The 14,041-nt window shown below is 42.5% G+C and overlaps 1 protein-coding gene across 16 annotated transcripts in view; it reads right to left on the bottom strand.

Moving 5' to 3' along the window:
• Nucleotides 1–14,041, bottom strand: part of CELF2 (CUGBP Elav-like family member 2) — a 565,018-nt gene that overhangs the window by 18,556 nt on the left and 532,421 nt on the right. For 14 of the 16 annotated variants that reach the window (XM_086744976.1, XM_086744963.1, XM_086744970.1 and 11 more), the window contains one exon: nt 5,284–5,403. In XM_086744976.1, coding sequence (XP_086601102.1) covers nt 5,284–5,403 — 120 coding nt within the window. Of the gene's footprint in view, nt 1–5,271; nt 5,404–14,041 lie in introns of all 16 variants that reach the window. The other 2 variants (XM_086744906.1, XM_086744933.1) reach the window with 1 other exon arrangement.

Raw genomic sequence — 14,041 nt, 5'->3', positions numbered from 1 at the left:
CCTGCCTCTGGGCAAGCTGGCCACTGGGAAGAAGCAATCTGTGGGGAAACCAACTCTTTCTGACCAGGGTCTTTATCAACAGGACATGACCACACCATATCAGGAGTGGTTTGCTTGTACAGATTTAGCAGAGAACCCTGATTAACAGCATTTTCAAATAACCCTTTGCACAATTACAGGCTTAGTCCTTTAGGTTTGCGGTAGGAAGATAGACTGCAATGCTCTGTGCTTCCACCCAGTTACTCCAGTTACTCCAGAAGAGATGAACAGCAGCACATCTGGAGTGACTAAAAGTGCTTCATCCAGACCAGGCATCTTTCAAGAAGCAAAAAATTCATTTGGTTCTAGCAATGCCTTTCTTCTCACTGGAAGCAGAGCTTCATAATTTTTTTTTTCTATAAAGCAATTCTACATCCTGATAAATATCCTATTAATTTAACTGGGATGATTGCCAGATAGGAAATTTCAGGCTACATTGCTAGCTGTGCCGAAAATGGCATCCCTCATCTGCGCAAACAATGTGGTCTGCAAAAGAAGTTTCACTCCTCTGACTCAATGGTGGACAAACTCCTGGGCTACAGTCTCTATTCATTATCATGGCTCCTTAATAAGCCATGTCGAAGTTAACAGTGTTAACACTTATTTTTTTTTCAGAAATTCCAGGAAAAGTGAATTTTCCCTGTTAGAGCTACCACCTCTTTGGCAGTTGAAGGGGTGGCAGAGTTCATAGCCCTGCTCACCTCCACACTTCCGACTTGTGTCAACTGGAGGAGTAAGCACCCATCAGAACTGAGAGTTAAGCCACATTTTCTGCACAACCGGCTATCCCATCTTCCCCACTTTTTAGATGAACACAAGCAGTTTAAAAGGGCTTAATCAGACCCCTCAAGGTACAGTAGATCAGTCACCAAAAAAATGGGGCATCCAGCATCACCCTTGACCATTCCTTAGATATTGATTGTGTAGTGTTTTAGTTGGCAAAATGATGGGTGAAGAGGTGACTGGTGGAGCCATGTTAAGATCCAAAAGCTAGGAACATTGAAGAGAAATAGAGGGCTTTATTTCAGAGCAATAATAAAGGGTTTTATGTAAATTGGAGGAAAGCGAGGAAATTAAGCAGAGGACACTTTATAGAGAATTAACAATGAAATCTATTAGATTGGGAACCAATCTTCGAGGAAGGTGGCATAAGCCTTATCACATGAGTAATTCAGAGATACTGCAGGGAATTATCCTGCATTGACAGAGGAGGATAAAGATGCTGACCTACTAGTTTTCTCCATCTCTTATGGAGACTCGAAAAGTGTATTCCTATGAGTCTCTGATAATCAGGACAATTGCTCAAGTGGCACCTTGAGCCTGTGCCAATTAAAAGAATTGTACTGCATAAATCATACCTTTTGATATTACTGTAATTTGTGTGACTAAACACTTGACAGAGATGTGATATTCTTCGCCTATCCTTAATAAAATGTCTTGCACTTTGAAGTTTTCTCTTTCCCCTCCACCCCACTTCAGAGCATCGCTGCATCCTGACAGGAGGGACTGGCTGCTAGTGGTGAGAACAAAAAGCACTGTCAGAGCAGGAGAGAGACAGATATTTCTTGTGTAAGGCTCCAGGTACAAAACAAAAACTTGCAAACCAGGATAGCTTGTGAAGCATCTTATATCTAAAAGGCAGGACATTTGGAAAATGTAGATTATTACTATTATTAGTAATAAGAATAATACTCTGAGCCTGACCATAACCTGTTCTGATGTTTTTGTACTTAGGCTTGTGTCATTGCTTGCATGTGTGTAAACACAGCACTGGTTAAAGCAAAGATTCCTGATAAAACAGCTTGTATCTCTTCTTTTATTACAGTGTTGAAAGAACGTGATAATAGAGGAAGCATTAAGATAACACGTTATCTTTCATGAGTCATCGGCCTATTAGATGAAGGTGCTTTGTGTTGCAGTGGGCAGCATCCTCCCCCTTCTTTCACCTGGAATCAATAGCCCCTTCCCTCCAAACGATTTCAGATTAGCCAACGGCTCACCACATTGCTTCTGGGAAGGGCATGGCTACTGCGACCGAAGTGCACGCACGTGTCTAAATACACTTCCCTCTGAGCAAAAAGAGAACTGCAGAAAGCTCTCGATGTTTTTTTTCTATTCTCCCTTTTTACATTTTTATGAAATCTGCAAGGTCCAGCTGCACTTACACAGCTCTGCCATCTCTTTATTATCTCTACCAACGCACCTCAGTCTGATATTGAACTCTGGTCCCTTCCTCACTTCTGTGAAATAACCTTTTGGTGTCTCTCATCTACAGCCTTCTACTTTTTTGAGTTTCTCTACATAATACAGAAGTGACAATGCTTGGCAAGTCCAAAGGTCTCTTAAAGTACTTTCAAAGCACCTTCAAATGTGTCATGAATAGCTTTATGTCTGTCTTACAGATGTAAATATGGGGGCAGAAAGGCTAAGTGACTGCCCTGGGTTCACACACAAATATTGTGTCATAGCTGATCAGTATCCTGAATCCACGGTCTTCTTTCTTAATTGGAAAGAATCTCTTCCTCTCTCTTCATTCATTTTTCCTCATTATTCATAATTATTTTTGTTAGTTACAGTATTTAAATTTACGTGCCCAAAGGAGACAGTCTAATGTTTTGTCATTTAAGGTTTTAGATGCTTCAAGCACAGCTGAGGGAAGACTGAGTGAATTCCCACAAGTCCATACAACTGTTGCCAAACCCTTGGAGACAACTAAACTTACCATACTCCATTTTCTTTAATTTTTAAGGCCTCCAGACATCTTTCTACAAAGCTTCTTTCTACAATGAGAGCATTATCAGTCTCCATAGCCCAGCTTTTCATGGACCCAACCAGGTTCCAGAAAATAGATAAAAGTCTCCTAGTGAGCTCAGCTTGGAAGACATTCTTCCTGTGATTCTCACATACAGAGCAGGACATGACTTCAACAGAAGAGTATCTCCTCCAAAACCTCTGTGCCCAAGCCCAGTGCCACCCTCTGATTCGTTTTTGGGTTAAGCTTTGCCTGACTTGTGCTCTGGATTGCTCTTATTAATTGCCCAATTAGAAGCATGTCACTCAATTCCAACTTCTTTGCACAATTACTTCAGTAACCTCCATGATCAAATGATGTTTGAATGTTTTTACTGGAATGCTTGTGACTGTGGTATGATGTGAAACATCAGAGTCATTGAACGTGAGGTTTCCCAAAGGCAAACTCCTATGGAGGTTTGAGCGTGAACGACTAGATCTGACATGGTCACTAGGAAAAGCACTGGCTCATCATTAAAATAGACCGAGGAGGCTGTTATAATTTGAGCAATGCTTCACTTTCATTAGCATCACAAGTACCCGAAATTCATAATCAGTGTCACCCTTTTGACAGAAACAGTGCCAGAACATTGTGTTGTGTTGTATTGTGGGGAAGCAGTTTCCCCTCTTTACGTCCTTCTCACATACGTGTATACATAGACAGACATAGTCACATATATTTCGTAAATGCTATACACATACAGATATTCTAGGCACATACACTCTCTGTGTCCATAAAAACATTGATGAAGAAAATCTGGGACTGAAGCCACTGTTGGTACAAGTCCATGGAAGTAATGGTGGCTTGGTGGCTTAAAACAAGCTCAAATTTGATACTAGGTTGTGAATAAGTCATTAATACTTCAAATGACACATGCAGGTAAGTTTGCACACACATCACCTCAAAATACTTGCTGAGAAAACATAAACTCTTTGCTTGTAGCCTAGCAAGAAATGTTAACAGGAGTGCAACAGAAGGGTTCCTATGCAAAGTCAAGAGCTTACAGGTGTTTCGTTCTTGCTCGGTCTTGATGAAGGGGACATTATCTTGGAGAGCTCCAGTGTGCCTAGGCTCTTAGTACTTGTGGGAGGGAAGGAGTGGGATGCCATACTCTGCTCTTGATATTTTGATTTCTTATAAACCAAGTAAAGCACAATGCCTGTTTACTGGGAAAGGACATTTAATGATTTCTTACTCATGACAGTGTAGCACTCTTACTAACAGAGCTCATGAGAGGAGACAAGTCAGCTTTTCATGCATGTCATTTTCAGTAGGTTGCTTTAATATCAATGTACTAATAACAAAGGAAACTAATACTGGTCATTTTGTGACCTAATGCTTACTTTTCTTTAGTTGTTCTTGAGTCATATTTACTATGAGGTTGTTTGTGTGAAATACATGTCCTTGCCAGAAGCAAGACCTGTTTCATACAAGACCCCATGCAACCACTCAACATTGCTACATGGACATCCAGTAGGCCCCTTCCTTCCCAGCTCCCAACAATGACAACCAGAGATCACAGAACAAAAGGATTGGGTGAGCAGCCAAGTAACAGTGACAAAAAGGACATCATGCAGAGCACCAGAGTGAGCAAGAGATACTGAGGAGGACATCCATTCCTAGGGGTACATTATGATGGGTCATGGACTGGCAATGACCAAATAGATTCCTTGCATTGCAAAAGGAAATGCAAGGTGCAATAGCAGCTAAAAAAAAAGGGAGAAGAAAAATGCAGCTGGACAAATCTTTTCCATTGCAGGCAAAGGTGAAGTCATCATAGTAGAAACAATAAAAGAAAATCCTCCTTCTTCAGGAAAATCTTGACCCAGGCTAAGAGCAAGGAAGAATGTTCTAACAACTACCAGCATCTACTTAGCTGGAGATGCCAGGGTTTGTCATAGGATAGATGTGCATGCTCTGGCATTACAGATGACTGACCACATCGTTCTCTTATACTTGCCAATTAAAAGCCAAAAACTTGCCTTCATTTTTAAGGTATGTTGCTCTCAAGTCAATTTGTTAATTCCTACAGACATTTTTAAAAGGTCTGCTTCTGGGCCAACCATCTTTCTTACCACTACATTTCTGGGTGAGGTTTTGTATGTTGGGGTAATACACCTGTTGTCAGACTCCCTAAATAAAAAAGGAGCCTCTCCTATAACCTAGATAACCCAAATCCCTCGTGACACTTCTTTTACCTTCCATATGCCCTGCAAGAAAAGGAGTCTTTGTGCAGGGACCCAAGGAACTTCACTTTGCAGAGCAAACTATGTGAAACCAGAAGACTCCAGAACTGCATCTGTATAATGGATGGAACTAGATCAACTTGACCCCCTTATTTTGCATATAGATTAAAAATAATCGTATCATTGCTTCACAATTGATAGTTTTTGTGGCATGATTACTGGGGAAGGCTGTCCACCACAGCAATAAATACTCACTGTTTACGGTACCTGCTAGTGCATTAATATTATTCAGTCCAACAGTGGCTCCAGCCAGTCCTTGGAGAGTACCCAGAGAAGTCAAAGAATTCATGGCCGCACCAGCTGTGGAATTAGCAGTTGATGCAGCCACTGAAAGGAAAAAAAAAAGCAAAGCAAAATTAATACTGTACTTTGGTTATTTTAGTTGATCACAAATCAGCTTACAATAACGCAACAACAGGGCTACTTGCAAGAAAAAGAAAAAAAGAAAATGAGACCAACAGACCAACCTTGGTCAAGATATTACTAATATGCTTGTTCATGGAAAGTGTTGATAAGCCTTCAACTGCAAAGACTGGATCACAAAATTTAGCATTGTGCTATTATTGCAAACATAATACAGAAACATTAAGTATGGTATCGGTCACCTTCTTAAAAGTTTGTCAATCAACCTAGCATCCCAGGCAGATCAGCTAACTAAGGTATTGAGATTTGACCACATTTTCAACTCCATCATTAAAAAAAATAGAATTACTCACTGTAATTTTGTCATACGACAGCTTTCTGTTCTGGGCCCCAAGTGTTCCAAGAGAAATTTTAACTACTCTGAGACACTACACCATTATGGCTCTGCTCTAGGACACTGTATGTACAGAATTTAAAGCCTTGACGTTTACAAAAAGAAGAGTGACCAGCCAAACACAAAATGTAACTACCATCCATTTTATTGCAGGCTTTTAGCTTGGCCTTTGTACATAACTAGTCATGCATACGCACTCCATAAATGACATTATATGGATCCCCAAAAGCTCTGCCAGAGGGGAAGCCGAGGCTCAGGTGGGGAAAAGGTCCTCGCTGCTACAATGTCAAGGGAATGATGAAGGTGGATGAGATGACTCCATCTAAACTACATGCTTGGGAAGAGAAAGAGACTCACTCTCTTGTCATAGGAAAAAAACAAAGCACCTTAGAAAGAGCTATCATTTAGGATAGATTGAGAGAAATGCAGGTCTCTCTCATAGAAGGGCCTTGAATAACACTTAACTCACAGCTAGGTAAAATTATACCAGATTGTGATGGGTTGACCCTGGCTAGATGCCAGGTGTCCACCAAAGCCACTCTATCACTCCCCTCCTCAGCTGAACGGGGGAGAGAAAATTTAACGAAAGCCTTGTGAGTCGAGATAAGGACAAGGAGAGATTGCTCGCCAATTACCATGAGGGTGGTGGAACACTGGAACAGGTTGCCCAGAGAGGTGTTAGATGCCCCATCCCTGGAAACATTCAAGGCCAGGTTGGACGGGGCTCTGTGCAACCTGATATGGTTGGAGATGTCCCTGCTCCTTGCAGGGGGGTTGGACTAGATGGCCTTTAAAGGTCCCTTCCAACCCTAACTATTCTATGATTCTACCATCACAGGCAAAATAGACTTGACTTGGGGAAATTGGTTTAATTTATTACCAATCAAATCAGACCACGCTAATGAGAAATAAAACCAAATCTTAAAAACACCTTCCTCCTACCCCTCCCTTCTTCCGGGACTTAACTTTACTCCCAAATTCTCTGCGTCCTCCCCATGAATGGCACAGGGGGATGGGGAATGAGGGTTGCAGTCAGTTCATCATATGTTGTCTCTGCCGCTCCTTCCTCCTCTTCCCCTACTCCAGTGTGGGGTCTCTGCCATGGGAGGCAGTCTTCCATGAACTTCTCCAATGTGAGCCTTCCCACACACTGTGGTTCTTAATTAACTGCCCCAGAGTGCGTCCCTTCCACAGGTGCAGTCCCTCTGGAACAGAGTGCTCCAGGATGGGTCCCCTACGGGGTCACCAGTCCTGCCAGCAAACCTGCTCCAGCACGGGCTCCTCTCTCCACAGGGTCACAGCCTGCTCCAGCCAGGTCTCCATGGGCTATAGCCTCCTTCAGGCATCCATCTGCCCCAGTGTGGGGTCCTTCACGGGCTGCAGGTGGATCTCTGCTCCTCTGTGGGCCTCCGTGGGCTGCAGGGGGACAGCCTGCTTCACCGCACAGGCTGATGGGGAATCTTTGCTCTGGTGCCTGGAGCACCTCCTCTCCCTCCTTCCTCACTGATCTTGGTGTCTGCAGGGTTGTTCCTCTCACAAGTTCTCACTCCCTGCAGTTGCTGTTCTGCAGGGATTTTTTTCCCCCGTCTTAAATATGTTATCACTGAGTCGCTACCACCTTCGCCAAGTGGCTCGGCCTTGGCCAGCAGCGGGTCTGTCTTTGAGGCAGCTGGTGTTGGCTCTATCGGACATGGGGGAGGCTTCTAGCAGCTTCTCACAGAAACCACCCCTGTAGCCCCCCCTGCTCCCAAAACCTTGCCACGCAAACCCAATACACAGATGAATCAGAGTCATAAAAGCTGCGGAAGCAATTAGGTTTTTAGCTTGTCTCCTGAGCCCTACTTTAGTGCATCAATCATAAAGACTTTATTTTTTTTCCTTTAAAAAGTTGAATTATCTTCTGAAGAGTGAACATTTAAAGTCAGAGTTTTGCTGATGATTTACCAGAGGCAAATCATGTCTACACCACGCTTTTTTGCTCCTCTTCATTACCTAGCTGTGAAATGGTTAAGACCGCTTTTCTCTTGAGGCTCTTCTGAGCTGTCAAATGCATCGGATTACTCAGTGAACCCTCAAGAAGTCTCTACAGTTGTCAGGATCCAGTAACAGAAGTAGGAGGCAACTTTTTCACTCTGTGGGTAAACCTTAAAGCTCTAATCTACGAATAACCCACCTTTACAAGCTAAGACTCACCAAAGACAAGCCTTTGCACTCATGAGGCCTCAAAGCACAAAAAACTCTCTTGGTGTGGGTGAGGAGACATTTCCAGACTCTGTGAGGCATTCCTTGTTCCCACTTCCCTAGCATCTGCAATGTTAACCTGAATAATTTTATATGTTGCAGATAGAAGCAGCTTTGATTATTCAGTCTCTCTACACAAAGCAGTAAGAAGCCAATGATGTCTTTGATTAAAAAAAATGTAATCAAAAAAACAAGTAGCAAACCACTGTTGTCAAATAATGTGGGCACCAACAGAGAAGAGAGAAAAAAAATCAAAGTGAATGAATGCCAGTGAATTCCCTATGACCAACACTGCTCTGTGCTTCTGCTCATGTTAATTAGCAGAACATTTAAATGAAGTATATAAACCTCAAATCTGAAAGATCTGATTGGTTCTGACTGGGCTGAATTCCATCCATTTCTGTTTCAGAGGATTATTATCCTTTTCTCTTGAGGAAACACATATATTTAAGAAATGAGAGAAATGGGGGCTTGGAAACTGCATGAAAATTACATTAAAGCTCTTGGTGGCAAATAACTCCTGCGAATGAGAGCCATACACATAAGGATTGTCAACACATCTGTTGGAGAAGGCAGCAAAACCTGATTAAATCCTTCTCTCTTGCGCAGCCCACAGAGTGTGTTGGGTGGCTCTTATCACAGTCTCACCGCTCAAACACGTGCTCCAGGGATGGCCAGTATAACGCCAACATCTCTTTTCTTCTTTTATTCATATCAAGTTTCTCTGTTTCATCAGAGAAACACAGAGCAGATGTCTCTGATTCTCCCATTTGAAGTTGCAATGCAGATTATCTAGTTTGCCTAAACAGTGACTTGGCATATAATCAATGTAAAATACCAGTTGGAGCACTGAAGCGCCTCAGAAATCAGCATTTTGTCATTGTGGCTATCTCTTCTGCTTAGCAGTGATCTGTTTCAGAGATCCACTGGGACAGTGCTTTTTTTCCTCTTCGGCTTATTACTTCTTTGAGGAGAAAGAAACTGAAGAAACGGTGTGGTTTCCGTTACCTTACTGAACACGGGGTGAACAGAAATGAAGGGAGCTCCTTTTGTTAGGGCACTTGTAAAGGACAGATCCATCACCTTGTCCACACTAGTTATTTCCTCTTTGAGTGAGATCTGCCCATATGAAATGAAGATGAAGGCAGGGATGAGCTAAAATACTATCACAAAGGGGCCATTAAAAGTCCAAGATACTGAGAGAGGTGAAAAATGCTCACAAAATGCTGGATAAAACCAACAGCAACGATATTCCTTGTCCCAAAAAAACTTAAATGGAGTTGAAACAAAAGTCAGAAGGTCCTACAAGACCCATGTTGAGGCTTAGGCCAGTTGAAAGTTTTTACATCATGTGCTCCCAGAATATGTTGAAATCCATCTAAAGACAAGGAGTATACTTCTCCTGTCCTTTGTCCTTTTCTAGTTTATTTCAACTAAAAAATTGTAACATATATTGAACCAAAGGGAAAAAAGAAAAATCCCATGCCTTGTGGCAATGGTAGACGACTGCACTACTTTGAGGAAATCTGTATAACTTTCTGATGTCAGCAAAGCTCTTGGGCTCCACAACTGCTCAGAGTAACGGCAAAGGAAGTATAATTCACTGTTGGAACAGTGTTATTCTATATTTATGGCTTTTAGTTGTCCAGATGACAAAAACAGATTGGATACCTACTGAATTTATAAATTGGTTTTTACCAGGTTCCCCTGTCACCAAACAAATTAAAAGAAAACATTTCACACCTCCCTCCACCCTCCCCACCAGAACACTGCTGCTCTGAATGGAATAACTTCACAGTGCTGCTTAATAATCAGTAGGCATCTGCCTCCAGTTCCTCAGACAGCTTGATATACAGAACCGCAGCACCACTAGGAATTGCCCTCTGTGCTATCGGTGCACCAGCATTTGGTGCAACAGTGAGGAAAATCAAAACACACGAAAAACCCCCCAAAAAGTGCAAATGACTTCTGGTGTCACTCTGTATGGCACATCCACAACATTTGGTGTGTTAGTTTTCTGTTCATAGTGGGTATTTTATCCTTGCCTCCTTAAAACCTATATATGTCAGGGACTCAATAGGTTTCTGGGGCAGTGTTCAGTGAGTTAGCTAACACTGAAGCATGGGGGAGGGATCCAACTGGAGCTCCAGCCTGATCAATGCTGGCTAACTGGTGAAGGACAGAGTTGCTTTACCAGCTGCACCAGTCATTTCCTCACAATGCTAAGCCCTGGATAAACATCAGAACATGATAAGATTTCATCTACTCAAAGGAATTTTTTTCCTCTCTAACACCAGCCATTGAAATAAGCCAACAACTTTCTCAAAGCAGCTGTTGCTCCATCAGAGACTATTGGCAGGAGTTACGGGGTTGGATCCTTTGGCTGTTGTTACAAGAGTTCAGACAAGATGTTCACCATATTCCCCACTGACCTTAAAAATCTATTCATATGTAAAAATAATTTCACAGGATTGGATAAAGAGGTCAGTTTAGACTCGTAAGAGTTGTCCTGTAACCTGTAGAAAGATCTGCTTTCTTTCCTGCAGGTACACTCCATGCTGGTCACCAGTTGCCTTCTCCATCCAGGCCACATCAGAGACTTTACAGAACATTTTAGCAAGCATGAAAGGTGAGAAGCTTAAAAATGTTTATTTTACTATTAGAGACCTTACTGTTTCTTTTTCATTGACCCCTCTATTCCCACATTTCTGTGTCAGTCTCACAGCCTTCCTCTTTCTTCCAAACTCAACTTCACTTTAATAAACATCCAGAAACCTTTAAACAATGTAAATAATATTATTAAGAAGCTGTGAAATGGAGAAAGGCATGGCTGCAGCCTTCCCCCAACACACCCCCAAATCACTCCCAACCTCAGCCATTTGATTGTACTGTGCCTCCTCCATTCAATTGACAAAATTTTTGCTATTAACCAGCTTCACTATGAATAAAGAGACTTGGCCTTTTGTTAATATATTCTTTAACAGAGCTCGCTTTGATATAGAGAACACATTTTCATTTGGAGTGGATGCTGTACACAGTATAGATATTTGTGTTTAACTAGCAATGTTGCATTCATAGAGACTTTTAACGCTGGAAGGAGTTGGCATTTTCAACTATTCTCCTCAACACATTTATTTCTGCCTGTAAAAGGTTATAGCACCTTTTAGATCAGAGATTTTTTAAATAGAAATCTAAACTAGCAAAGAGCCATTTCCCTTTTAATTTAAATCACGCTTCAACACAATTCTAAAACCTACGCCAGCCTAGAAAAACAACCAGTATTAGCATAGGACCTTTTGGCCATTCTTTTGGCTAGCTTATGTCTACAGAGTCATGAGGATTTACATCATCTGGATTTATATCAGCTGGAAAACTGGATTCAGGATAACAGCATCTAGGAAAGGCAATGATGCGTAAATATTTCTTTGGCTTTGCTGTGCACACTGTGGATGGGATTAATGTCCCCACCTTTGGCAGCCTCATCGTTAGTTTAAGCTAGTCTAGTCAAAACTATTTTTCTGGAGTGTCTCTGAGGTTAGGAGACCTCCAATTCAAACACCCCACCTTTAGATTTTTAACTCAGGATGGGCTGGATTTCCCTCTGGAAGTGCCCCTGTTTCCGCTGACTGAGATGGTGACCTCAAAGTAGACACAGAACATCCAGAGAGGAAATGTATTGTGGGATTGATCCTGCCCTTCCCGTAGGCCACCTGTCGTGTTACAAACCTGAAAGTGAGGGATCTGCTTTCATCCTGCATGCAGAACCAACGCCAAACCATGCGAATTCAGGAGTGTGAATGTAATTACCTCAACCAAATCTTGGACTGGGAGAATTGCCCAATGCTGTCCAATTCTGAGCTAATCTGTAGAGGACCTGCACTCTTCTGCAAAGCACACCCTGTCAGAGGAAGGAGCTGGGCAGTAGGGACATACGCAGTGTTACAGTGTAGGTCATACAAACCAGGATGGCCTTGCATGAGAGCACGCAGGATGAACTAAACTACTAGATGTTATTGGTGCCTCTCCCAGTTCTGCCTCAAACTTCTTGTGCTGCCCTGGATAAAGCACTCGCTATATTTTTTTTTTCTGCAAGACAGGGCTAATTCTACTTCTTCCCAGCTGCTGGCTTGTCTCTTAGAAAGAAGTGTCTTAGAGGTACATTTTTGTCATGTCTACTTCCTACACCTAAGATCAAGAAGTGCCCTTCGTAGGGCTTCTAGGTACACTGAAGTAAGAAAGTCACAGACCTATGTTCGTCTGCAGTACAGTCTTGGGCAAATCCCACCCCTCCCATGTCTCAGGGCCAATTTATAAAATGAATCCTCTTCCCCAACAGAGGAGATCAAGTGGAGGGTCCAGGGAGACTGCCTGAGCACTTGGTGATGAAACAAAATACTAGATAAACACTCCTCTCACTGCTGCTCTGAATAAAATAATCTATTCAAATCACACAAGTATCGCTATGATTTAGCAGAGGGATGGTTTGCAGTGTGTAGTCCACCTGATTCTTTCCTTGATTTTTTTTTGGTAAATGTCTAAGTAATAAAGAACTCCAATGATTTCTCAGCAAAGTCATACACCACAAAAAAAAAAGGAGTCTCTTGGGAATTCCACACCATATATGCTAACTTGGCACTATTTTATGGGTGGTGATACAAAGGCTGTGCATTCTCTCCATTCCTCTTCACCTTGAACTGTTTCCTTCCTCCTCTCCAACACTGGCACACTGTCTGGGAATGACACACAGTCACAGAGCATGTCTGGGACTAAGGTATTAAAAATATCAAAGAGGCATTTCAAAGATTTTAAGTTAAGTTTCTTTTTGGAAACATTATTTTGATTTTAGGGCAGAACTAAAGGCGAGAACGGGCAAAGAAAAGCAAGGGTAGCTTCAGCTCTTTGCCTGCATGGGGGACTGCTGTAGACCTTCTCCCATCCCATCCATGCGAAGAGAGCAGCTAATAGTTCTGGAGCAGAACCAGCTTTCTGGTGCCGCAGGGCTCCAGGGCAGCTCCATGACCAGCTTAACTACGCTGGTCACATCGAGATTCAGAAGGGTGACTGTGTCAGCCCTGCTGACAGCTTTCCTTTAGGCAGCTCTCCATCATTACACTCCACAACTGCCTGTCCCTACCTAACGCGCGGCACAACAGGAAGCTCAGCCTTTATTTTGATATCAGCCACCTGCTTATCTGCGTTCTGGTCACATCCTGCTTAGTCAGTTGTGGAGGACGCACACATGTTAAAAAGCAAACCACACTGCTCGGCTGTGAACCACAACTTTGTTCTTGTTGTTTTACTTAATGGAGAGTTTAAATAACTCAGGGTTCAAAGTACTTATCTTGCTCCAGTTAAGACCATATAGTAGCACACCAGGGATCAATATTACCCACAAATTTAAGGTTCCTTATCTCTACAACTTTAAGCACGAGAAGTTGCAGAGAAAACATGTTCTCTTTTGGGAGAGACTCCTGTCAAATCCATATTGGCTGTTGTCTGAATCCAGAATCCTATTTCTTGTACTGAATTTGGGTGTATTTCTGATTTCCCGATGTTTTCCTGAGCTTACTGACTCCAAGGGCTAGATAAAATAGATCTGCCTTAATCTGCTCCTGAGTAAATGGCTGCCATTCAGAGGGATGCAGATGGGCAGAGTTGGCCAACAGGAACCTTATGAAATTTAACAAGGACAGATGCAAAGTCCTGCAACTGTGAAGGAATAATCCCTTTCAGGGTGGGGATGGATGGGCTGAGGAGAAGCTCTGCTGAAAAGGACCTGGGGAGGGGGAGGGGCCCTCCTGGTGGGAGGTGACCATGAGCCAACAGCATGCCCTGGTAGCAAAGAAAGCCAAGAACTTGAACAGGAGAAGAGGCAGGAGATCCAGGTAATTTTTCATCTTTACTTGGCACTTGTTAGATCACATCTAAACACTACATCCAGATTTGGGCTCCTCATTGCAAGGAAAA

Source organism: Chlamydotis macqueenii, chromosome 1 (assembly GCF_036417535.1).
Source record: "Chlamydotis macqueenii isolate bChlMac1 chromosome 1, bChlMac1.mat, whole genome shotgun sequence".
In the NCBI taxonomy this organism is placed as follows: Eukaryota; Metazoa; Chordata; class Aves; order Otidiformes; family Otididae; genus Chlamydotis; species Chlamydotis macqueenii.
The sequence above is the reverse complement of the archived record's forward strand: the minus strand, read 5'-3'. Positions and strand labels throughout refer to the sequence as shown.